This window comes from Equus caballus, chromosome 19, assembly GCF_041296265.1.
Source record: "Equus caballus isolate H_3958 breed thoroughbred chromosome 19, TB-T2T, whole genome shotgun sequence".
NCBI lineage: Eukaryota > Metazoa > Chordata > Mammalia > Perissodactyla > Equidae > Equus > Equus caballus.
The window spans coordinates 48,833,781-48,861,118 of NC_091702.1; the positions used below are offsets into that span (position 1 = coordinate 48,833,781).

The window sequence follows — 27,338 nt, forward strand, 5'->3', positions numbered from 1 at the left end:
CTGGCCCCCGAGCGGCGCGCGCACCCCGCCGCCTGGCGTCGCGGGCCTCGGCGGCGCCGCGGGGTGAGCAGCCGCCGCGCCACTTCCGACGCCGCCCTCCCTTCAGGTTCCGGGGCGCCGCGGAGCTCCGGGCCTGCGGAGCGCGCGGCGCTGTTGGGAGTGCGGCGCCCCGGGCCCGGCGGCGGCCGGGATGGAGGAGGCCGGGGCGGCGGTGGCCGCAGCCGGGGAGGCCGAGCTGAACCTGTCCCGCCTCAGCGTGCCCGCCGAGACGCTGGAGGCGGAGCTGGAGGCGCGGGCCGAGGAGCGGCGCGGCGCGCGGGAGGCGCTGCTGCGGCTGCTGCTGCCGCACAGCCGGCTGGCGTCGCTGCCGCGGGCGCTGGGCAGCGGCTTCCCGCACCTGCAGCTGCTGGACGTGAGCGGCAACGCGCTGACGGCGCTCGGGCCCGAGCTGCTGGCGCTGCGCAGCCTGCGCACGCTGCTGGCCAAGAACAACCGGCTCGGCGGGCCCGGCGCGCTGCCCAAGGGCCTGGCGCGCTCGCCGCTCTGCCGCACCCTCCAGGTGCTCAACCTCAGCGGGAACTGCTTCCAGGAGGTGCCCGCCTCGCTGCTGGAGCTGCGCGCGCTGCAGACCCTCTGCCTGGGCGGCAACCAGCTGCAGAGCATCCCGGCCGAGATCGAGAACTTGCGGAGGTGAGCGGGTCCCTGATGCAGAGGAGGGGGCGCCGGGCCCGGCCTCGGCGCCCTTCAGTTGCCACGTTAACTGTCGTCTTCCGGGCTGTCTCTTGAACTCTTGGCCAGTGAGTTCTGCCTGGCCATCTCGGCGAGTCGCAGTGAAGATCTAACAAGGTCGTGTGTCTGACAGCGTTTGCTATGTAGCGTGTGCCCTGTGCAGATGTTTAAGGCAATTTTTCTGTCTTCCTTGGGTTTGGGGGAGTGATCCTGAGTAGGTACGCAAACAAATGTAAATCTGAGCTTGTCACTTCCTTCTCAGAAGACTTTGGGGGTTTTCTACGCTTATAGATCAGTTTATGCCTTTTAGCGTGACATACAAGCTACTCTGAGCTGACTCTTGCTATCCGCAACATTTCCTGCTCCCTCTTCTCTATAGCAATACCAGCAATAATGCTATTTGTGGAATTCAGTGGTCCATACACTTTGCGAGCACCTTGTAGGCATTCACTAAATGTGTTGAATGGATGCAGTGTCTCTGTACGTGTGCTGTTCCCTTTGCCTGGAATATTGCCTGCACCTGGCAAACTCCTATTCATCCTTCAAAACCTCTCTTGATGAACATCTCTTTGTTTCTTTCTTTTACTGCTTCCTGGAGAACCATTCAATTATTGCCTAAACTATACTTCCTCTGTACCTTGTTCACCCCGCCATTGCATTTACCTTATTGATTATTATTCCTTGTTTACAGGTCTGCCTCACCCTCACCTATTAGATTATTTAGTAAATGTATGTTGAATTAAATGGAAGGAGGAAGCAGAGAAGCAGGATAGCAAAAGTCCCCTAGAGATGCCTGGCAGGGGAATGAAAAATAGAGCAAGAGCAAGTGTATTGTTCAAAGTGAAAAAAAGTGTCTTCCATCTGTAAAATCTTTTCACGTCTTTTATTGAATTTTCTGAGATATCAAAATGTTAGAGCTGGAAGAGACCGCAGAGTTAAATGTAGTGAAAAGAACATTGGCCTGAGAATAAGAACTCTCGGTGTCCCAGCCTTAGGCAAGTCACTCAACATATCCTGACGACAGCTTCCTAACCGGCAAAATGAGGCGTTTGGACAAGATATCCCTTTATTTACGCCTCATCAGATAGTTATTGAGTACCTACCATGTGTCAGGCACTGTCCTAGGTGCTGGGGATACAGTGGTGAACATGTTCCTGCCCTCGTGGAGCTAACACACTAACACAGGAGATGTTACACCTAACTGTAAACCTCATTATTTGATTACAATTGTTATAAGTTCTGTGGAGATGTGCAGAGTGCCTTGAAATGACATAACAGAGGGACCTGACTTAGTTTGGTCCTTGAACAAGTAACATTTGAATTGAGCTTTTGAAGGAAGAGGAAGAATTAACTAGGAGAGGGTGGGGTGGGATCAGTTCAGGTAGAAGGAACAGTGCATGTGAGATCCCAGGGGCAAGTAGGACTGAAGGCCAAAATTTTGAAAGAAGGACATCGTACTGGAGCATAGTGAGGAAGTAGGAACGTGACCAGTATAAATTTGGACCAGATCCCAGGCCATGTCAGATCTTGAAGGCCATGGTGAAGTTTGGATTTTATACCAAGTACACGTGAGACAGTTTTTAAAGCACCTCTGTCTTGTCGCTGTGCAGAGATGGAGTGGGGAGGGGGTGGAGAGAGAGATGAGATTCTGAGGGCTAGTTAGAAGGAGGCCATTCTAGTAGAATGAGCGACGATGGTAGCTTATACCAGGGTGGTGCTAGGAGAGATAGTAAGAAATAGAAGGGTTGGAGAGAGATTTAGATTAAAGTTGACAGGTCTTGGTTCCTTCTCATTTTGATGTTACATAATTCCAGCCTTCTTAGTCTTTTCATACTAAGAGAAACCCAGAGCAAGAATTATTTCTGTCACATGGGGAAAATGGTAGGCAAAAATCCCATTAATTGAATACTTACAATGCAGTAGGCCCTGTTGAAGGTGCTCTAAATATGCTTTTTAATTCTCACAGTGACTCTGTGAGATGAGAGGAAGAAACTGGGGCTCTGAGAGGTTCGGTCATAAGGTCACAAAGCCTGTGAGCGGTGGAACTGGATATGACCACTGGGGTTTCTGGCTCCAAACCCATGAATTTTCCACAGTGATAGAGTGGGGCTAGAACCTGATTCTCCCGACTTCTGTTCTGTTGCATATGTGACCAGGAGGATTAGTCAAAGCCTGGTTGACCTAATTTTCTGGGCTGGTAACTGTGTTTTTTGGTTATTATGCCTTTGCTATGTGGGATCTTTTATGTTAGAGTTTTTATTTTTCGGTTGTATGCTCCATTGCTCTTAACTGATAAGAATTAGTAAAAGTTTAGGCCGTGCCCCAAATATAAACTCTGGTTGAGTGTAGACTAAAAGAGTCGTGTAGAAATATACCCTGAGAGGTAGAAACAGCCTAAATGGGCTGATTCACCCCCTTCTTTGTACGGATGAGGGAACTGTGATTTAGTACCAGTCACTTGATTGAGGCCAAAAACTGAGAGTGAGATTTGTGTGGTTCACCCCTCAAGGGCTGCCTGTTACTCACTGCTGAAACAACGCATGAAAGCTTCAAAAATGGAGAAGTGGAAGTTCAGTCACTTAAACCCTGAGGTACCTGCCCCAGAACGCCTTCTTCTCTTAGAATGTGTGTGACCCCCTAGACCTCGTTAGTCACGCTGATGTGTATTGTAAACTGTGCCGTGCTGCTGTGAAGACCACGTCAGGTGTGTTTGAACGTTAGGAAGATATCTGCCCTCTTTAATAGCAATTTCAAAAGTAACGCAGAGCGTATAGTCCATATAAATGTCCCTCTGCTCTCCACGCTTCTTCATTTCAGGAAGGAATAACAAACACACACTCTTAGCTTACGTGGCGTAATTGACCTCTCCAGATTTAGTGGGTGCCTCCATGTATGTTTTCTTTACTTTGTTGATCCTTTTCCCTAGTGTCAAAATCTTTAGAAAATGGCTTCTGAAAGATCAATTTTGAAGTAATAAGTAGGTGCTGAAAATATTATTTTTATGATTAACTTCATTCCCCAGGAGTAAATTCAGCTATCAGTGTGAACCATGAGGTTGTGGGTGTTGATTCTTTCCATCAAAATAGGAGGTTAGGGGGCTGGCCCCGTGGCCGAGTGGTTAAGTTTGCGTGCTCCTCTTTGGCGGCCCATGGTTTCGCCGATTCGAATCCTGGGCGCGGACATGGCACCGCTCATCAGGCCATGCTGAGGTGGCATCCTACATGCCGCAACTAGAAGGACCCACAACTAAAAATACACAACTATCTACCAGGAGGCTTTGAGAGAAAAAAGAAAAATAAAATCTTTAAAAAAAAGAAAAAAGGTTATTCTTCAACAAGTAGTTATAATAGCTGGCTTCTATGAGCACAGACTTGTTTTTGTTTTATAATGTTGAAAAAGTAGGTGTAATTCATATTTCAACCTATTTCTTCTTCTGAACTCTTGCCTGTCATTCCTCTCAGTTAGCTCGGACATTAATTGAGAAAGAGCTTAATAACTTACCACCAAATGGGTAATAGACTTGACGTGAGGAACCGAAAGCTTCAGGCTCGTTTGGCTTCCCGGAGGGTAGGTGTTTGGAGAGCAGGTGTGAGCACGGGTGAGTTCCACTGGAACTAGTCCCCACAGTCTTTGCTTCTCAAGTAGTGCCTGCCTTTCTCTATTCAGGACCCCTCGCTCACTGTCTGTCTGATGTGGTCTTAGAAATTGAAGATACGAGGATTGTAATGAAGTAAAAGCTAAAAATTAATGCCCTGGAGGAGGTGACTCAACCAGATGATAAGGAGAATGTGATAAAGTTTAAATAAAAACATTTTTCCCCATTTAGAGTCGCATACTGAGTTTTTCCTCTGCCTCTCGGCTTCTTCCCTCTAACTTCTTTCTTTTATAGCCTTAGTTTGAGGCAGGTATCAAGAGATGATTCCTCTTTTGTGCTTCTACTTTTGAAGTGTATAATGTACTTTAACAGTCCCTGGTGAGTGATAGTATTTGAAAATGACTCAACATGCGGATGCTACCTCAAGAAAACTGTGTTCTTATCTTTCTGTGTTTCTCTTACTTTCTGTTTTCTGCCTCTGTCTACAAATCTGTCTCACTTTAATTCCATCTGCCTTTAACCAACCATAATGTAGGACTAGTGTATATTTTTGTTATAATAATGTCATTTTTATTTGGGTAGAGAAGCAAAACATTTTCGACTTATACCTGAGGCTAAAATTGATTGGCACTGAGGGGCCCTAGTGTATTTTTTTTGGTGGATCATTGGTCCCTGCTGGAGAAAAGGCATCTACTTCAGTATCCCTAAGGGTTGGAGAGGTGAGATACTTTTCAAGAACAAATTTAAGGTTAGTCTGTTAATGCTAAACAGAAAGGAAAGGAAGAAATATCGTGAACTGTTTTCCTGTTTTCTGTGTTTGTCAAACACCGAAAGAATTGTTCCAATCCTGATTAACAGAGGTGCAATCCTGACAAACACAGGAACTTTTAAACACTATAGTTTTGCTTTAAAGATTTTATTTTATTTTTTTCCTTTTTCTCCCCAAAGTCCCCCGGTACATAGTTGTATATTCCTCGTTCTGGGTTCTTCTAGTTGTGACATGTGGGACGCCACCTCAGCGTGGCTTGATGAGAGGTGCCATGTCTGCGCCCAGGATTTGAACTGACGAAACACTGGGCCGCCTGCAGCGGAGCGCACGAACTTAACCACTCGGCCCACGGGGCCAGCCCCTATAGTTTTGCTTTAAATTGAACACCTTTGCCTTCTCCTTACAAAAAAGCATGTTTGGAAACAGTAGAGTGTGTTTTAGAAATTTAATTCCCACAAATCATTGAAAGGGCTCAAGTCCCTAGAACTTTGGAAGTTATTTGAGTTTCAAAGTGAGAAATAAGCCTGAAAGTGTACATTTAATATGCTGGTTGTGTAGTCTGGTTGATGGATACCCATCAATTGCAAAAGAAAATTTACGTAATTTCAGAATCATGGGCTTGGTTATATTTTGAAACATGACATCCTTCTCTGCCAAAGTCACAGTAACTACTCAGGTTTGGTATCCTTTCTGTCTGTGTGTCCCCCACTCACCCACCTGAAGCATTGAGAGAAGACGACATGGAATACTAGTTTCTCTTGATTGCTGACTTAAACAAATAGAAAGGACAATATTTGAATTTACTCTTAGGCTCACTCTTCCCCTTCTTTGCTTTGTTTTCTTTTCTCCTCCAGTATTGAACTATAGCAGGTTGTTGTTTAACTATTGAATCTTTTGTAAAAGTTTCCAAGTTTGCTAAACTTTTTCCCCAGATAGCTTTCTTATTAAAATAGTTCCTTTTCCAGGGTAGTTTCTGTTATTTGGACTCCAAATATTCTATCCTATCCTATTCTCTCTCATTATTGAAAAACAGATTTCTAAGTAACGGAGCATTAACTTATACTCGGTAGGATCAAAAAATCCTGCCTAGGAAGGAACCTTTTCCACCTGTGCTTAAACACTTGCATGTAGAATTCAGTCTTGTATCCAGACAATTGGTTGTTGCTACGAGGTAGTCTTTGAAAGAGAGAAAAATAATGTAACAGAATTAAAGTTGTCTGCTTATTTTTACTAAACATTATAAATCTAAATAGAGAAAGGCAATCTTGAAAAGCTTTACACCATCAGAAATAGAAAAAAAATCATCAATCTATGAAAAAAGAAAGACAAAACTTCAGATTCAGGTTGGCTTTTTGAATCACCACACATCAAGGAAGGCTGAGATTATGAAATGCAGATAAGAAATTCAACAAATAGAAGAAATTATACCTGAGAAAATACATATAATGCAATCTGTAAAGGACTTTAAAGTAAGTATGTTTCCTAACTTCAGAGAGGTAAAGGAAGGAACTTTATCACTGAAACAAGAATAGAAAGTTAAAAAACTGACAACTCTGAAAACCCTAATTAGAATTCCTTGAAGTGAGAAAAATGAAATTGAGTTTATTCCTAAAAATGGACTCAGTGAGACAAGTGGTAGACTGAAGTCAGCTGATGAGTGGATCAGTAAGCTAAAAGACCTTCTGGAAGCATTATCCTGGAATGCAGCACAAAAAGATAAAGAAATGAGAAGTATGAAAGAAAGGTTAAGAGACATGGAAAATTGATCCTGAAGTTCAAGCTGCTGTTTAACAGGAAATTCTAGAAAGAGGAATGTAGGAAAGGCAATGTTTGAAGTAATAGTGGCTATTTCCCAGAATTAAAAAACAGAGTGCTCTAAACTGGTATCTTGATACATCATAGTAAAACTTTAGAACAATAATGATAAACAGAGAAAAAAGATCCTAAAAGCTCTTAATGAGATAAAAACAGATTACCTACAAAGGAAGAATAGTAATGCTGTCTGTAATAAGATAATGAACAATATCTTCCTAGTGCTAAGGAAAAGTAACTGTCACCCTAGAATTTTATGCCCAGCCAAGCTATTATTCAAGAGTAAGTGAAAAAATTAAAACATCAGGCACAAAAGGACTCAAAGATTAATAACCATGGGTCCTTGCTGAAAGAACTTGGGTCCTTGCTGAAAGAACTTCTAAAGGAGGTACTCCAGGAAAAATGCACTTTGAAAGAAATAGCAAGCTGCCAAAAACAGTGGTAAACAAAGAAATTGGTAAAACATTGATGAATCTGAATAATTATTGATTGGAAGTAAATTTATTTTTAGATCAAGATAGAACTAATTCTAGATGATGATATGAAGAGAAGGACAGACAAGCGAGCCTGGATGTGTGTTTGGAAGTGAGAAGGATAGCAAAGGAAATTGAAGGGGCAACTGCTGGCAAAATAGAAACAGCGTATCCGGTTCAGAACAGTGGAGAGTGAATGGGATGAGAGGAAGCTGCATGTGCATAGTGGAAGGCAGAGCTGAAGAGAAGAAGATACACCATGGTAACAGAGAACACAAGTCTAACCTAACAGTCCAGTTGTGTACTGTTTATGGGAGTTACACTTAACCTAGAAATACCCCAATAACTGAGAAGTAAAAGGACTGAAAAAGATGTACCAGGAAAAGCTATCGTTTTGCATCTGGCCTCGTGCTGTAGGCTCCAGTCTGCTCTTGCTGCCCCCACTCCTGCCTTTCACGTTCCCCTCCCTGCCACTTCCCAGCTGCTTTCCACACAGTAGCCAAAGTGATCCTTCTAAAGTGTAAGTCAGATACTCAACTAGCCTTTGTTGAAAACCCATCCTTCCTAGGATAAAATTCAAAATCCTTACTATGGCTCCAAGGGCCCTCTGTGATCTGGCCTCCTGGGCTACCTCTGACCTCTTAATGACCACTCTCCCCCTCTGCCACCCTCTCTACTCACATTGCTGTGTTGCTCTTTCACAACACACCAAGCATTTTTGTATGTGAGGAATTTATACTCAATCATTTTATTCAGATCTACGTTGAAATGTCAGCTTCAAGAGAAATCTTTTCTGACCACCTTATCTAGGATATCGCTTCCATCACCATCTGATTACCTCCTTTTTTCTTTATAGTATTTAAAGCTATCTGGCATAGTCTGTACACATTCACTAATTTATTTTCTCTCTCACTAGAATGTAGGCTTCTTAATGTCAAGAACTTGGCCTTACTTACACTGTAGTCCCTAGACTGGTGCCTGGCACATGGTAGGTGCCTAGTTGATGTTTGTTGACTAGGCACTTTATATGATATGTCATAATATTCCATTTTGAAGAAGAGGAAACTGGGGCATAACAAGATTGTTGCTGGCCCAAGTTCTTATACTCGTAGGTGGTGGAGCTGGGGTTAAATGAAATAAATACTAACAAAAATAAAGCAGTAGGCAGTATTGATAATCAGAGGAAACAGATTTGAAGGCAAAATGGATTAAAAGGAACAAAGAGAAATGCTTTGTGTGAATTAAGGAACAATTCAACAAGAAGTTTTAATGGTCATGAACTTGAATGTATCTGTAGTATAGCTTCTATTTTTTGAGGGGAAAGAGAGCAAAAATTGACAGAACTATCAAGGGAAGAAGGAAAACCATGGTTCCGCGAGGAGACTAACCACCAGAGCAAGAAGGCGGAATGATAGGGGAGACTGTAAAAATTCAAACTGCACAGTGAACAAGTTCAGTTCTAATAGCTGTACATTCTTTTTTACACATATAAAATGTGAACAAAAACAGACCGTGCTCTAGGCCACAGAAGAACAAGGTTATGAAAACATGTATTCAACAACAACAAAGCTCCCAACAAATTAATAAGAGAAAGCCATATAACCCATGAGGAAAATGGGTAAAGGATAGGAACCAGCAATTCTCTAAAGATGTCCAAATGGCCAAAAATATATAAAAAGGTGCCAGACTTCACTAGTAATTAGGGAACTGCAGATTAAAAGAACAGAATGGTACCATTTGTCATGCCTTCGAATAGTAAAAACAGTTAGAGCAGGTGTTAATACTGAATGTTGGCAGGGCGAAGAGTAAGGAGGGCTCTTGAATGCTAATTGTGGACTTGTGATTAACTATAGGGTAATTGGGCTCTATCTTTTAATGGTACCCCTTGTACCCTAAAATCTGGATGGGGCCTGGATTTTGTAGCTTTAAAAGTATCCCGGGTAATTCTTATCCTGGAAGTTTGGGTAATAGTTTAGTAGGCTATCTTCTCCCACATTTAAAGGTATCTTAAAAGAGTGATAGTGTCTGTTGAGTTAGTAGATTTAACAAGACGACAAAAGTAACATAGTAATGGAAAAGATCTCTGTGTATGCGTTATATTTATGTAGTAAGAACTGACTGTCACGCCCTTGCAAAAATCTTTTGGAGAGAGCCTTTCCACAGTCGTCACCACAAAGAGTAGCAGTTCATTTTGGTGCAATGTAGCCTACGTCTAAAATGTTGTTAATTTGTTGGAAAACAGGATAATTACGTGAAACTTAATTTCATGATAGTGATCAGTTTTACATAATTTGTTTAGATAACTTCTGAAGAATGTCTTGCTATTCATTCGTAATGTATAATGCTATAATAAGAATATAATAATGAATGCTGTAAGAAGAGCAAAAAAGAAACATAGAGTTCAGCCATGTTTTTCCACTCTTTTCAAAAAAACGGCTAGTGGTTTTCCCATTGCCCAGTGGCATACCAGGTCCAAGCCTATGAGCACAGAATTCAGAGTTCCTGTCATCTGGCCTTTCTCTAGCCTCATCTCTGGATTCCTCAAAATGAATTCTCCTCTTCTGTGTTAAAAGATATGTTTTGTCCCGTGAAATTCCTCTCCTCCAACCTGAGGTGTGCTCTTTCCTTCCACGTAAGTGAGCTGAATTCATAGTCCAGCTGAAGTCACAGTGCTGTGGGGAAGCTTTTCCCAGTCAGAACCACTGTGTCCTGATTTCTCTACTTTTTTACCTCCTGAATCATTTGTGGATTGTGCCGCTCATTTTGGTGTTTCAATCATGTTATGCTTATTTTTGGCCTTGTTTTGTGTTGAATTATAATATTGTCTAACATTGGTGTATCTTGTCTCTTACCTGTAAGCTCCCTGAAGATTGCATTGTTTCTCTAGAGACTGTGAAGCACATAGCAAATCCTAAGAAGAACATCTGCTGAATGAATAGATGAAATGTGTTCGGTGTTAATAAAGACAATGGGGTATCTTATCCAACTTCTGTTTTGTTTACTTTTTTTGTTTTTCTTTATTTTGCAGTTTAGAGTGTTTGTATCTTGGAGGAAACTTCATCAAAGAAATCCCACCAGAATTAGCAAATCTGCCTTCTCTAAAGTATTTGGTGTTATGTGACAACAAAATCCAAAGTGTGCCTCCTCAGCTTTCACAGTGAGTAGTTTCAGGCAGTTTATGTATACGGAGATCCATGCTTACGAATTATTGCCCCTATTCACCCACATGTTTTATATGTAGAAGAGAATTAGGTGTTCTCAAAGTACATGCTACATGAGAGTTACAGTTCTGAGGTTTGCTGTTAATTGGGTTGCTTATTGTGAATGTTACTTTTAAATTCTCTATTTAAAATGTTTTATTCTTCAAAATATTTGTCTAGCTTGTGTTCTGTAATCAAAACTAGAGTATTAATTTAGCATAGATTTCCTAGGTTTTATTGATTTTGTATTTGATATGAAGCTTTCCTATCCTAATGAGATAATGTAAAGGATCTCAATTCCTGTTGCATTTGAATACTTTTTTAGGTATCTGAATGATAAAGCATGCCCAAAAAGTCTTTAAATCCAGCATTTATATTTCAGCCAGTACGTCAGAATACTCTCTAAGTATTCTGAGCTCTCCAAGATTGTATGGGCAAAAGTCCTTCACGACACTTGCAAATGTGCCCTCTGATCTAGTTTCAGCACCTTCTCGTTTTACTTCCAGTGACCTTAGTCTTAGTTGCTCGTTCTTACGTGGAAATCAAGTTCCTCATTTGGCCTTCTTGGTAGTTGTCTTGCGTACTGCCATTGAGTTTTGTGTTGCATTCATTCTAGGTTGCATTCCCTTCGTTCCCTCAGTCTTCACAATAACTTGCTGACGTACCTGCCTCGAGAGATCCTCAACCTTATTCATTTGGAAGAATTGAGTTTGCGAGGAAACCCGTTGGTGGTTCGTTTTGTTAGAGATTTAACCTATGACCCTCCAACTCTCCTGGAGTTAGCTGCACGGACCATTAAAATTCGAAATATTCCCTACACCCCCTATGATCTTCCTGGGAATCTTCTTAGATACTTGAGCTTAGCCAGCAATTGCCCAAATCCAAAGTGTGGAGGTAAGTTCATTCATTGTCCTTGCTTCTCATTCACTTAGCTGTTTTTAAAATTGATGGTCTAAGTGTTGTTTTAATTTGCTGTCTTCTTTCAGAGAAAGGCAGGTAGTCCCTGTTTCTGTTTCCCTCATCCTTTCAGTCTTTTATCAGAAAGTAAGACATTTCACCCTCTCCAGATTTCTCTCTTCCTCCTTTTATGCCTCCCTTCCTTCCTCCCTCCCTCTCTCTCTCTTTCTTGTATAGTTAGAGGAATAATGAGAGAGAGGAACAAAGCATACCCCAAGGCCAGGTTATAAAGGGCCTGAGGTGCTGGGGTGTGTGGGTGGGAGTTGGTGACTGACGGGCAGGTTATTTTATTTTGGCTCCCTCATAAAAGACTACTTTTAAATAATCCAGTTTAATGGGAGTTCTATTGTAGGATAAAGTAGGTGCTGAGGAAGTGCTGTATAATGATGATCAGAACCAGGTCAGATTTTCCCTGAAAGTCTCATCATGGCTTGACACCATTATAAGGTTAAAAAGGGAGGAAATGATCTGAGTTCCTCAAAAAATATTGAAAGATAGGAAAAGACACTGTTGGTTTAAAAAAGAAAAAAAGACAATACTCTGGGCCGTTTCTGGCCACTCCATCTTAGAAGTGGAGGTTGCCATGCCGCATTAGATGTGCCGAAGCTCTTCTCGATTCTCCTTTCCTAGGTTGGCTTTAGCAGTGGCAGGGCTGGGTTCACACCAGGCCTCCAGACTTCATAGTCTGTGTCTAATCTCTGCTTTGAATCTGTCCTTTTCTAGAAATGGACCTCCACAAGAGTTCTCTTCTCTCTTAAATGGTTTCTTAATGACTTCTTTAGTATACTGATGTGTTATTTACCTTAGGAACAAAAATACTTTTAAAATTAGTAGTTTAAAATTTGAGATAATATACAAAATAAGCCATTGATGTTTCCCTTCTCAGACTCATTAGTCATTGAACTCTAAGTTAAACAAAAGTAAATTTATATTTTGTGAGCTATTTTGTCCTGGTATAGTCTGAGATCTTACGATTGGCAAGATAGTATTTTTCTTTTTTAGCTGATAATTCTGGAATGCTTTATTTTGTTACTTCCATCTGTTTTCAGGAAGCTAACACATTTTTTGGGATTTATTATCAATATAGATTGAGCAGTTTGTTGAATTTATTTACTTTCCTGAATTGTTCAGAGTAATATACCATAAATTTCCCCTTTTAAACCATGAATTATACTTACTACAGGATCATAAAATTAGAAAGTTAATGAGGAAGTATCAGGAAAAAAAAAATAGAAATCATAGTTTCTCCTTTGCTTGGACCCCATCTTTTTATTTTGGTTCCTCATGTGATACATTTAGAGTAGTAGCTGCCAGAGGGAACTTAGGTAGAGTATGGAGCTGAGATTCTGCTCCAGAGAGGCGATGGAACCCGGAGTTCTGGATGTTCCAGCTGTGCTGCAACCGTTGTGGGTTAGAGGTGTGTAGTATCTTTTTAAGGAGCAGCTCGAACCCCGAGACACAGCAACCTCTGCCTTCCTCTCAGCTCTAGCTGGTATTTCCACTTAGCTGAAGGGCCACAGTTCAGGAGCATTAAATTAGGAATCAAAAGAGCCGAATACCAGTTTCAGTCTACCTACTAATTATAGTTGTGTGAGAATCAAGTGAGGTCATTAGTGAAACGCTTTGAAGGCTATAGATTTAGAGCCTGTGGAAATGTAAGATGGCATTTTCTTTCTTTTAATTTTTCCTTCCCAATACTTAAGAACAGGGGTACCAAAAGTTGTCTCCTTTTTGCAAATTTTGTGTATAGCAACTGATTCCTTAAGATCCTTATTAAAGGAGTTTTGTGGAGGTTTTTTAAGTTTCTTGACTACAGGCTGGTACCAAGGAGTGGCTTGGGGGTGGAGGAATGGCGCTTTAGGTATCCTATAATTTCTCCAGCAGCTGCTGGCCACCAAGTCACCCAGAGAAAACAAGCTAAGTAGGCAGTGTCCTTTCACTGCCAGCTCCCTTTAAGGTAATCTCCTGGCCTTCTCTTTGCAGCTAAATTACCGTTTCTAAGACCTTCCAATATTTCTGTAAATAGCTGTAGAAGCAACTACTGCTTCTGCTTAAGATTCGCAAAAGAAAAGACTGTATATGACATTTCTTCAGAATGCTGGAGAAAGGGCTGAGAAAGAACCTGTGGCTGTTTGCTGTGTAATGGTTACTTTGTGCTTGCTCCTCCTTCTCTCCAGGAGTCTACTTTGACTGCTGTGTCAGACAGATTAAATTTGTGGACTTCTGTGGGAAGTACCGCCTCCCGCTGATGCACTACTTGTGTTCGCCAGAATGCTCTTCCCCGTGCAGTTCCGTCTCTCACAGCTCCACATCCCAGAGCGAGTCTGACTCGGAGGACGAAGCTGGTGTTGCCGCACACAGAATGCAGAAGGTTCTTCTTGGTTGAACAGAGTGCAGGGGGGTGTGAGTCACTGAAAGACTGAGCAGAAGTGGTTAGAAAAGAAAAGACTTTGGAAGGTCACGAGTAACCTTGTCTTCATCTTGAATGTCCGTGAAAGAGTCGGAGATGATGTAAAAAGTTCTGTGTTTCATCTGCCCATTCATCAGGAATGAGTCCAGTTCCATGTTTGGATTTCTTCGATAGAATTCACTCTGAATGGCAGTTTCAAATTTGGCTGGTTGTTTGCAGTTTTGACTCAAGTTTTATATGAATTACACAGCAGAATGGAATGTTCTGAAGAGCAGTGCTATAATAAACCGTGAGCAGTGTAACTTGTGACAGTTGAGGTGAAGAAAGAAATGATCAAAGCTGTAATTACTACCAGAATTGTCTTTGGGTTTCGGTTAAACACCGTATCATGACGGGAGGAGCCCTCCCTTCTTGTATTGCCCATATGTCTAGATTACAGAGCTATTCAGATAAGCTCACAGATGGCTACATAGGACCTAAATGTTTCTGACCTGCTAACTGCTAAACAAAGGGACGTAACTTTTATGTAGGATTTTAAAACTGTTCAGTTCTGCTCCCTTGTTCTGTGTGATTGTTGCTACCCTCGTGTCATCCAGCAATAACTGTTATAGTGCCTTAATTCTAGCAAAGATTGGGAAATTTATCCAAGAAATGTTGCCAGAGCAGCCTGTAACCTGACATTCTATGCAGAACACTTTAAAATGTGCTTTAACGGAACTAGATAAAGAACTGTATATCTGACATCTGAGCTCATGGCCTCCTGAGCGTCAATCTTTTGTTTAAACATGAAATGATCCCCTGTAAGCAAATCACTTTTACCCTTAATGAGAGGCCGTGGTCTTGATCAGTTGTTCATCGTAAGACAGAGTAACACTTCTTGATTGGAAAACTGGTCAGATTTCTTTTGACAGAAAAGAGATGTAAGCTTGCAAAGCTTCTTTATGTCTTGCATTACAGGAGAGGGAAAATGATTTAAAAATTTTTAATCGTCAAAGACGACTTCTTTGCCTATATACTAACCTGTAACTTTCTCTATATTTTAAAGAAAAACTAGAAAAACATTACAACAAGTCAGATAAAATTGGGAGCAGGAATCGTTTGTGTAAAGATTAAAGTAGTCTTTAAATTGTGTGAAATAGAACGATTTTTGTATCGATAACATATAAAAAATTTATTAAATATATTATATCCTTAAAGTATTGCAGAAATATGGTTTCACAAGTTAATTGCTATGAGAAATGACAAAATTTTCACTAACTAGTTTAATATGCAATAAAAATTGAATAATAGTACAATTATAAGTTGATATTATAAAAGATAGTACACAACATATACTAGCAGCCATTAGGTAACTAACCTGTAGTAGCATGGTAGTTTGTTGGTAAGTGTTACCTGTACAGTAATAGGCAGGTCAGAAGCTCACCGGAGCATCAAATGATCTCCCTTCTGACCTCCTGGCATTCATGATGGGGGCACATCATTTCTTAAAAGCATATTGTTGTGTAGTAATGATATGTACGTGTGTTAGGTTTTTGTCCTATATATTATTTTTTATTTTAGAAGAAAATATACCGTAGGCTAGTTCGGGTTTGTTTGTCGTGTGTTAATTCATGAAACATCCTGAGAGTTTCATGACTGCAGTTGTGAAACGCTGCTATTGAGTGAATCCCTTCACCTTATTACTGTAGTGAGATTCCTCTTTCCTTCTGATTCAGAAGTCTTCTGACTGTGTCTATAGAAGTAATCTAGTATGTTTCTACTGCCTAGCATAGTACGTGGGTAATTATATCATAAGATGGAAGTAATAGAAAGTCTTTGTTTACATTTTCATTTGAGCCACAGCAACGGCATACCACGAAATTAAGAAAGGTAAAAATGAGTTAGGCACTGCCTAAGTGGCAAGCCCAAAATGTTTTGTAAGTGACTTAGTTAAGATACGTAAAATATTTTCGTAGAAAATAAATGACATATTCATAGTAAAATGCTCAGATTGATAGGACCAAATTTTTCTGGCTTATGTGCCTCAGTTTACTTCCTCATTCATTACCAGCTTGATCTAAGTAACAGCATGGGTAATCTTCTAAGAGTTAGTCTTTGTAAAATAAATGGATAGGTATGTAAATATAGTACTTAACCTTATTTACCTCTTTCCAGCTTCCCAGAAAGAAGGTACACTGATTCATCTTTTACAGATGTGAATAGGTCCAACCAGAAACAGTTTCTAGCTTTTGCTACATGATGTAGACATATACCATAGTATACAGCAAAATGGCTTTCAACAAAATGTTTGTTATGGTTTTCCATATGTGCATTTGAAAATCTAAGATCTGCGTGCAACTTGTCTTTGGTGACTTTTACTGAAATCTACATTTTAGCTGTATTATCCTCTTTTTTCTTTTTTTTAAATCTTTGACCTAACCTTTTACAAGAGCTGCTAATATTTTCTAAGATTTTCCCTGTTTCTTTTCCATCACTTCCCTTTTTTCGTAACTGGTGATTGTAGAAATTAACCAGAAGATGCGATGCAAGGGAGCTGATATTCTTGAGACCAGGTAATCAGCTCCTGAGTCATATAGCTGGCTCTGTCTTTAAAGTGATCGTCTCTCTCTTTAGTTGCTAAGTCACATATTTGTGTTTAAACTGAAGTTAATAAGCTTTAACTGTATTTTTTGAGATTTAAGAATCTGCACTAATTTTCATAATGAATAAGTTTTTGATATTGCTCAACTCGGACAATTTTGGTGACCAGGACTTCTGTGGTTAGAACTACGTAACCAAAGCATTATTCTGTTTGGAATGGAATTCTTCAGTGCTGAAATTTGAAATTGAAATGGGTGGATTGAACGTTCTTAGTCATCTTTCTTCCTAGAATCCAGTTCTCTCAGGATCACCAAGCTGAGTTGGTGAAATAGTCCTAGGATTTTAGGGAGCAGGAAGATGAGCTAATAGAACATTTTGCCCCCTGGAGTCAGCGATTGGCCGACCTAGGGACGAGCTAGTCCAGGTTCACAGGATTCCTTGTAGTTGAGTAGTGGAGGTAGATCTGAGAGTTACTGTTCGTATTTTACTTTTAAATGTCTGCTGGAGGAGTCTCTTATTCTAAAATTCTTGATATTTGGAACTTTAAGTACCAAATTTAAAAGTAAAGACTTGCATTGTAAACTGTCCCTCAAATTTGAGAAATTTTTGTGTTGCTGTGGGCGATCCGCACTAGTGCAGTGTAGTACTGCGGACCAATTCGGCCAAACACTGTAAATACCAGTTTTAAATGGAAGAGAAGGAAAAGGCTGATTGCTGGAGCATTAAATGGAAGAAATCTTTAAAAGCTCAAAGGCCAGGGAGAGAGAAGTCACCAGACACCCATGGATCCTCCTGAGCCAAGAAAGCTCTTTAAAGTAATGATGAGTTGTTACAAAGTTAGGTGGCCCACTGACTACCATCTGAAAGCCCTATCACCAAATTTCTTCAGTTTCTGCTCTTGGGAGATTGTCCACATCCCTCCACAATGAAGGGCCCAGCAAGTGATACGACTTTCTTAGGGCCAACCTCGCCCTTTGCAAAGGGAGAGAGTAATACCTCATTAACCTAAAATTTGTGGTATAGCCTTGATTAGTGTTTACCTTTTCACTCCGTAAAAAAGAAAAACCACCAAGCAAATAATTAGTGCAAATAAAGTTTGATCTTTTAAAGCATTTTAGCAGTAGCTATTTATATAAAAAGTTATTCTGAATTAGAAGACCCTTTGTAGGTAAAACTTTATCCATTATAGTATGGATATATAAAATTAGTTAAGCTTCATTTATTTAGAAATAGCTAAATGACCTCCTTTCTTCTCATCTGAAGTATAGATTTTATTATGTCAGTATAAATAGTACTCTCCATTTAGTCCAAAATAGTCAGCTTTTAAGTTATGCTGGGTGTTTAGCAACAGTAAAGGCGGCTGTGTAGGTTTTTAGGCAACATGATTTGTAATACATAGTACTTGACCTTCACTGTTTCTGTACTGTACTCTGTATAACATTAATCTGATGAATTTAATAGCATCCAGTTTTGTGTTTTCGTTGTAGTCATGATCTTTTTAAAGGTAGCAGTGCCTTCACTTGTGCTCAGAAAGTGTGTGCCTTAAATCCTCCACTTTACACCCAAAGTTTGGGGAACTGTTTCGTTTAATAACTTGTTTCTGACACCCCTGTGACGGTTTGCATTTGACTCGAGGGAGAAAGACTGATCTTGAGCAACTCCTTCCCCTAAAACAGGGCCTCATGTCTGTGAGTCTAGGGCTTCTGGAGAGAGAATCCCAGTCATGCCTGCTGTCACAGAGGTCAAAGCCATGAGGATCAGGGTCCCCTGGAATGAATGAAAGGTATAATTCTCTTTTATGTTATGAGAAAATTTATCTGCTACCACTAAGGGGGGGGCAGCAGTTCCTAACCCACTTCATATTGATAGCATCATGGAAAGATATTATTCCCATGAGGCCTAGCATATTTTGTGAGTGGTTTCTTTGTAATACTAGGTTGAAAGGGGCCTACGTTTTAATATTTTTCATGTAAATATCTCCATTCCTTTTCTATCTCTCAGTCCGTATTTGCTAAGAATTGATGTAGAAGATAACGGTTCACTAACAACAAACCTTCCACATTATTGAACACTCACAGGGTAATATTGATTTGGGTGCTACTAGACTTTTACCTAGCATTTGTCAGTCTCAATTTATTGTAAGGGACAGTATTCAATCTAGTAAATGTATTAGTTTCATGAAGGTTATTTATATACTGTTATACCAGAAAGCCAGGGTTGGAGAGGCTGTCTGCCTTCACCAGAACTTACTTTCTTCCTTTGGCTGTGAATAAATTGGATAAAACTGTTTTATTCTAAATTTCAGTTAGGAGAAGAAATTTGGATAAGATTTCTGTTACTGGCACTACAGAAACATTACTAAATTGGTTAATTCTTCTGTCTCCCACTGATGTTTCAAGAGAATCCTTTGACTAACTTAAATGGTTGACATTGACGTGTTATTGACAAGGAATATTAACCTCAGCAATCACTTTACAACGATCGTAGAGAGACCTGAGTTCCTGTAATCGGTGTGTGTTGCACTTCTGAGTCTACTTTGTGTTCATGAGAAACAAAAACATAATGGGAGAAATATTTTAAATAACCTGTATTTTAACCTTTTATAAAGTTTGGGCCTTTGAAATATCAACAAAGGATATTGAAAATATATGTACTTTTAGTCAAATCACTTTTTATTATCTGATTTCTTAGTTTTCTGTATTTGAGATTTATGAATTAGGAATATCTGTATCTATAGGTATATAGATATTTACAACTTAATGGTAATGATAAATGTAATACTGCAACATGATTCAACAATTAAATTTTATTTTCAGGACAACATATAGTTTACTACATCAGATTTATGTTACCTTGTAATGGTGAATGCTCTAGAAAGAATATTTAAGCTACTTCAATTCTATACCTCCTTTCCCCCCCGAGGACATACAAAAAATGTGATCTTATATTAACCCTCTGTGTGAATTTTGCCTTATCAAACATTGTGCCTTATTTTATTAAAAGTGTTTGGTTGGTATCTGATTCTGTATTCTGGAAAAAGTAACAGTATTTTAGTTTTAATTGACAAGCATTTACTTAAAAAAAAATTAAAATCCCTATAATGTTGGTATTTGCCTGATTATTTGCTAGACCATTGTTCATCTATTTGTTGAATTTTTTCCAATACATGAATACATACATTAAGCATGTATTAGCATTTACTCTCGGTGCTAGGTGCAAAGGATAAAAGATGAATTAGACCAGGTCCCTTTCTACTAGAGTTCTTCTGCTTCCACAGTCTTAACAGACGTACTCTAATAAGAAATTGGTGAAGTCATTTTGCTAACGAAAAGTCAGTTACTTCTTGCATTTAGTCCAGAATCAAAAAATATTAACACAAAGTAGTACAGTACTAATTGAGCACGTTGATATTACTGTGCTTAGTATTGTTCTTTAGTGCCATTATTTTGGTCACCTAGAACACCTGACATGTTTATAGATTACAGAATTTGGAAGAATATTGTGGTTGGTTATGAGTTGAGGAAAACAGAGTGGCTAGGAAAGACACACGCTTGCAGAACAGCTAATCTTTCAGATTTGCCGAGATGGGACAAGCTCAGCGCTTCCCTGGTTAGTATATAGGAAGGCTTCTTGGTGAAGATAGGCTCAGAAATTTGAGGGCACAAGAGAAAAAACATTGGGTGTAACTCAGATCTCTCTCCTGAGGATAAACCTGCTCCCTAAACTACCTGGTTGGGAATGTTCTCCTTAGAACAAGTCTCAGAATAAGATTTTCTTTAATGGCCTAACTCTAGACAGCAAATAGGAAGCCAGATGTTTCAGAGGGTGTGTGAGCCTTGGATGTGTCCCATCCATCACAGCAGTCACTGCCAGCCTCGTGCAGTTCCGTCAGCATTCCCCAGAATGTTAGAGCTAGAAGAACCTTAAAGGTCTGAAATTGACTCACTCTCTTGAGAGAGGAAAAAATTTAAACCCAGAGAGACTTTTCCAAGACTTAAATGGCTGAATCTTGAATCTAAGCCTCTGGGTTCTGATTTCAATGCTGGCTCCCCAATAGTGTGCTGCTTTCTTCTTTAATACTCAATCTGCGACAGGAAATTACTAATAGTACTGGGAGTGCATTGTAACTGGCCAACTAGCATCCAAGTAATGCTGTCTGCACTATGTCTCCTCAGTGTATTCAGAATTTTAGATATGGTGGGAAACCTTAGATACGAGTAAACATCTGGGTAGCTCATTACTATTTACAAAGACATTCAAGAACCTATCTTACTTAATCCTCATGGCAGTGAGGTAGGACTAGATTTGGGTGAAGTTGGTGCTGTGGCTTATCAAACCCTTTCCCTCATCTGAGTTTGAAATCAATTAAGAAATTGGCTTAGATTAGAGAAAGGGATCTAAATATCAGGTTTATCAAATCGGAATTGAGCTGTTTGTATTCTTAAATTGAATGTAACCAACCAAAATCACAGAATCCCCCTGCAGGGGCTGTCTATCCCCACATAGCATTCCACAAAGCTGACCAGAAAGCACCGCAGATCCAAAGAGGGTCATGTCAAATCTTAAACCCTGTAGTGCTACCCAACAGAGAAACCTGGAACAGTTAGTGTCAGACTTTGGCCGTCTAAGCAGATGAATTAGCTTTCCCCCACAGGGAGGAAAAGAAGCTAGAAAGGTTTCTTATGGGAAGCTGTTCTCAACTGATTGCACATTAGAATCACCATGGGAGCTTTCAAAATGTACAAATGCATGGCCTCCATCCCCAGACCAATTGAAACCTGCTCTCTGGAGGTGGAGTCTGAGCATCAATAGTAGAAGCTCGCCTAGCTGACTCAGTTGCCCAGCAAGGGTGAAAGTTCCCTCATGATAACCTGAGGTCAGTGGACTACCTTTTTTTTTTTTTTTGAGTCTCCGTGGCTAGCCAGGGCTGTGGGGTTCAAATTTCCCACAAGAGTCAAGAGTCAAGTCAAATGCCCAGGGATTCTTTATCTTTTCTGGGGGGTAGAGGGGGGCGAGATTGTCCCTGAGCTAACCTCTATTGCCAATCTTCCTCTTTTTTCCTTCCCGAAGCCCCAGTACATAGTTGTGTATCCTAGTTGTAAGTCCTTCTAGTTCTTCCGTGTGAGATGCCACCACAGCATGGCTTGATGAGCAGTGTGTAGGTCCACGCCCAGGATCCAAACTGGCGAACCCCAGGCCACAGAAGCAGAGCATGCAAACTTAACCACTATGCCACCAGGCAGGCCCCTGGATTATGATTTTTAGTGGATGAAGAGTTGCACCCAAAGGATGAAGTGACTTGCCCAAGTTCTCTTAGATAAATAGCAATGGAGCTAGGGCTAGGATCCATTCATCCATTGAAAAAAAATGGTGTTTTCTTTTTAATTGAATGCCTACTTCAGACCAGGCACTGATTGCTAATCCAATGTTATTTGCTTCTCCCTGTCGGTCACTTTTTTCCTGAACTGAAAGTGTTTTGAGGATGTAAGATGGTGTATTCAAGTGGATTGGCCATGTTGAAGGCAACTTCAACTAAGTCAGAGTATCTGCTGAATCGTGGAAAACAAAAGCAGAAAACAGATCAACTTGACCAGAAACATTCATGAAAGGATGGCTTGGTCAAATATTTCAGGTCATAGCCACAAGGCAGGAAATAGCCTTTCCGTGGGTGAGGAAAACCTCATCAAGTCACACACTGGTTCTTCTGACCATAGACAAATACATGGCTAACATTCCTAAGGAGCAGTGAGGAACAGGTTAACATTGCCAGGAAAGATAAGAAAATGTAGATATGGCCTAGAAGAAAGTGCTATGGTTAATCCATAAACATAGATTCCCATGATAGGAAACAGTAATAAAAGTTCAACTCAACTACACATTTTTATAAGCACTATGCATAATTTCTACCCCAGTTTCTTTTAGATCTAGCTATAAGACTATGATTATTTTACTGCTTCAGTCTGAATGGTGCTGCAATCTTAAGGTCTCTGTAAATATATGGAAGATTTAAATGGAAGAGTAAACTTGTTCATGATGCCATGGAAACTCAAAGAAATGAAAATATTCTTAATATGTTATTATGAGTATTTTCTTCCTACAAATAAAGACTGGATTTACAATGTTGCCTTGGGAGTTTTAAAAGCTGAGCTAAGTAAAGATATGTGAAATAAATTTAACTTCTTGGAAATTAAGCTTATATTACACCTAGAAATCATCCACAATTTTAGAATTTTGTCCTTATTAATTTTAACCTCTTTGTAAACTTGACAATGATCTCTGAGGTTCTTCCTGACTTTAAGAGTCTAGAACTACCTGTGCTCAAAACTCCTTTCTATTTTTTGTAGCTCTCAAATATTTGTAAGTTCTTGCATCACTTACCACACCCTTTTAAGTCATCTCTATTTAGGTCTTTTAATCTTCCCTCCTAAATGCACAGGCAGCCATGGGCAGAGTTAGTGGAGTAATGAGAACTTTGCCCTTGAATCTGCAATTAAAATGCTACCCTTTATATCACTTCCAAGGGGTTTTTGAGGTGGATGGTATGTCAATGGGCAGCTTTGAAACAAACAATGTTTTTTTATTTCTGCTGAGGGCAGCATCTCATAAAAGAAAGGCAGATGTGCAATTGACCAATGGATAAGAATGAATCAGATGATTACTAGATGCCCGTGACTTAAGCTTTGGTGTCATTGTAACTACATTTTTAACCCTGGCCTGCTAGAAGAATCTCTCTCTAGTTCTAAGTGATCACAGAATCACTTGGTTTACCAGCGAGAGCTTGAGAAGTTATCATAATGCCACTTAACACAAGAGGACAACTCAACTATCAAGGTGAGAACCTATCCTATTTTTAAATACTTCAGGGAAGATTTTACTTCTTTGGCAATTCTGAAGTTTAACAATTGTCGCTAAAGGAAGTATTTCCTGGTTCTTTGATTTGTGATAGCTGGATTCAATATGGGGGAAACCTTTAAATTATTTATGTCAGCAGAGAGGCATGATGACACAAGCAAGACTGTATTGTGTGTGTGCAAGCATGCATGCACACACACACACACACACATCGCTATCTGTTATATTGTTTTTGTACCTTTGGCTCCAGAATGCTGCTGCTCCCTTTCTTGCAATACTTTCTCTCTGTCCTTTCTCCCTATCCAAAACTCCTCCCACCACTGTAAAGTCAATGCACACAGGAGTCACACTTCCAATATTCCTACCTTGTAAGCATTTGTGCAACACCTATTAGGAAGAGAAAAATGAGAGAACAACAGGATCACGGCTCTATGCAGCTGTTGACCTTAAACAAATAGACAGCCAGTTATTTCTCCAGCAAAAACGGGTTTATTCAGGATCAGCAAAGAATTGCAGTTGGAGGTCTGCAACCATGGCGAGCCATGTGTATGTCCAAGCAGCAAGGGGAGAAGAAACTCTTTCATGAAGGGAAAGAGGAAGTCAGCAGGCCTATTGTAAACAGAGTCCATTGAAGGAATTGAGAGTTCCATGTGTGGTGGCTTTTCATTTGCTGAATTGTGACAGTCTCTCATTGGCTGAGCTTCTTGTCAGGTCAAGAAGCAGAAGTCTTTCTTCTTCCTGTTCATCTCTGCTATGGAAGTAGAGTGTGAGATATCCCCCTTTTGGCTTCTCAAGTCCATTTTAATGAGATTTTTCTTTATTAATTTCCACACAGTTGAGACATAAATCCAATAAAACAAGAACTGGATATCAAGCTGTGATAAGGTGAGAAAAGAGAATTCTTGGCTGTAAAGCTTTCAACCTTGACACTAAGAAGCAGCCAGACTAATGTAGATACAGGAGCTGATGTATCCAGGAGGAGGAAAGAAGGACAAAATGCTCCCCCAGGTACTCTTGGCTGGTTTCATGGATGCCCCAGTGAGGAGGTTGGTGATTGATACCTAAACCATAGTGAAGTTATATATGCATATTATTTGTAAATTGCCGCATACATGTATGTACATGTTAATTGTTGCAAACTTACCCCAAAGGGAAGATTCCCTCTTTTACTTATTTTTGGTTATCCTTATGAATTCTCAGGTAATATAATCTCAAAGAACTATTGAGGAGAGGAACTTGAATGGGTAAAATGAGTATTTACATTCAGATAAGCCCAAATTTTTATGCAATCCCATATCCACGTACACACACAGATACCCAATGCAAATAAACACATATGCACACCAAAAGATTAAACTTCGATCTTTGGGCACAGAGAGCAGAGTGTGCCCGTCAGTTTCACCTGACCACGTGGCCCGGAAAGGAATAAATGAGCTGCTATATGACACTAAAGCCAGTGCTGGGCTCACTGTGTGATAGGATAGATTTTTTTTCTCATTTGAGAGATGCAGTGTGAAAACCAACTTAGAGCAAAGGCCGAGTAGTTGATCTGATACAAAGCAGATGTGTCTTTTCTCAAACCAAGATTTGGAGGGATCTGCTTATCATTAATGAGCCTACTACCCTGATGAGGGTGATTTTCCTGTTTGTGCTGTTTAGCCCCAGATAACCAGCATCTAATCTCCTTTCTTTATGCACCCATGGGCACCAAGACAAGATCAGACAACCATTCATATACTAACAGATCCAGAAATGCAGGTGCATGCCCTCATAAAATTTGGCAGTTAGAAAGGTGAGAAGGTCATGTTAGATGCAGACACTGATTTAAGGAAATCTCTTGGCACTGAGAACCAATCTTCAAAACACAGCTACATTGCTGAAGATTTTTGACACTGGCATCTTGCTGTCTTTCCTTTCCTTCCTCCTCATTCTCTTATTCCCCCCTCCCTCTTTTTCTTCCTCTTCCTTCTCTTTCTCCATCTTCATTATAATAATGATGTGTAGGTCACAGATATATGAGGACATAGAGAAGGCAAGAGATAGTCCTGCCTTCCAAGGGCTTAGTAAGTAGTTGACAACTAGAGCACTGAGAAGATGGCGATTTGAGTACAGTTGTCTTCTCTCCAACTATCAACTCTAACCTTTTGTCAAACGGCAGCTAAGGCCTATGAATGTATGAGTGAAAGTGAGGCTGTGGGCTCCGTGTGAGTCCTAGAGGGAAGAAAGGGTCCAAGATCCTCCTACTAAAGCCTACAAAAGAGACTAACATTGGAAATGCCCAGGGCAAGAAGTAACCAATAAATCCAGGGGAAATTTGGCTCTCAGAGATCTTGTGGATCCTAAGGTAAAGGCTGATTTCAGCCCTATATGAATATGTCGCTTTTTTCTGGTCCCAAGAAGAGAAGAAGGAGGTGAATGGTGGGCTGTGTCCTCTCTTCATCTGAGGCTGAGAGAATCTACAAAGACCAGCGGGCAGGGTATCTTTCTACTTGCTTCAGTAGAAGTGTTGCAGAAAGTTTACCCCCACATAGGGAGCTCAAAGAGAGGAGACCATTCTGCCTTCCACCAATATCTATGACTGCTGCCTCTTAGGATCCTCTAGAACGAGGCTTGAGCCCCACTGAGTCAACAAAGGAAATCACAATATATCTAAAGGAGCTCAGTAGCAGAGAGGAAGATCAATCAGCACAGACAGAACACATACCAAGAACATACAAGGGCAAGAAAAAAAGAAAGACCTCTAGAGCTAGGAAGGAAGGGAGAAAGAAAGAGAGGGAGGAAGGGAGAAAGAGAAAGGGATGAAGAAAAGATTTTCCAACTTAATTCTCTGCACAAATGAAAGGAGAAAATGATGCCTGTTGAGACCTAAATTTATGGGCTGGAAGACCAAATGGAGAAAATATCTCAAAGCACAGAGCAAAGATAAAAAGTGATTGAAATCATGAGAGAAAAGACAAGAGACTTGAGGATAGATCCAAGAGGTTTAGCACACAATATTAGGAAATCTGGATGGAGAAAAAGACACATAAGAAGGAAAAGCAATAATTAAACACATAAAAGGAGAAATTTTTCTTGGGCCAAGAAATACCTGAGTCTGCAGATTGAATGGGCTCTCTGAGTTCCAGGCAAAACTGATGAAAACACACACACATACACATGCACACACGCAGAGAGAAACATCCTGGTAAGTTTCCTGAACTCTGAGGAAAAAAAAGAAATTTTTACAAGCTTCCACATAGAAAGAGTAAGTTGCCTTATTATAAAGAGAACAGAATCAGACCTCTTATCTGTTTCACCAGCAGCTAGAAGTTAGTGGAATAACACCTACAGACTTCTGACAGAAAAGGACTGCCCCAACTCAAGCATTCCGTGAAGAGCCAAGACCTCATCCAGTTGTCACAGTGAAAGAAAGATACTTGCAGCTATGTAAGAAGTCAGAGAATCACACTGACATTTTCCCACTAAGGACTATACCTCAGAAAAGGCTCTAGCCAAACAACAGATTAACCATAACAGAGAGTATAAAGTGATAAAGAAGGAAGGAAATGGTAATGAGCAAGAAAACTTGGAATAAATAGATCAATATAAAGACAGAGTTATATAGATAAAGTATAGAGAGAGATAATCTGAGACTGAGAATGTGTAAGTGTATATAGCAGACAACATAAAAGGTAAATATATAAGGCAAAAATTATAAGAAATACAGGAAGAATTTGATAAAGCACCATTATAGCAGATAACTTCAATATTTTATTTCAGAACCAGGCAAATCTCGTATGTAACAAATATGGAATGACATAGGAATTGAATGATACAATCAATAAACTTGATGCAATAGCTATATATATAATCTAACACACCTCAACAAACAACAACAAAATGTTTTTTTGGTACCCATAAAATATTTACAAAAATCAGTCATATTTGACCGCAGAGAGAACCTTAAGAGATTCTAAAAACC

The 27,338-nt window shown here is 40.1% G+C and overlaps 1 protein-coding gene across 1 annotated transcript; it reads left to right on the forward strand.

Annotated features, from left to right (window-relative positions):
* Window positions 1-23: 23 nt before the first annotated feature.
* Window positions 24-19,630, forward strand: LRRC58 (leucine rich repeat containing 58). The gene is made up of 4 exons (XM_023623691.2): window positions 24-690; window positions 10,407-10,535; window positions 11,195-11,472; window positions 13,713-19,630. The coding sequence occupies exons 1-4, from the start codon at window positions 191-193 to the stop codon at window positions 13,919-13,921; spliced, it is 1,116 nt and encodes a 371-aa protein (XP_023479459.2). The 5' UTR covers window positions 24-190; the 3' UTR covers window positions 13,922-19,630.
* The last annotated feature ends 7,708 nt before the right edge of the window (window positions 19,631-27,338 follow it).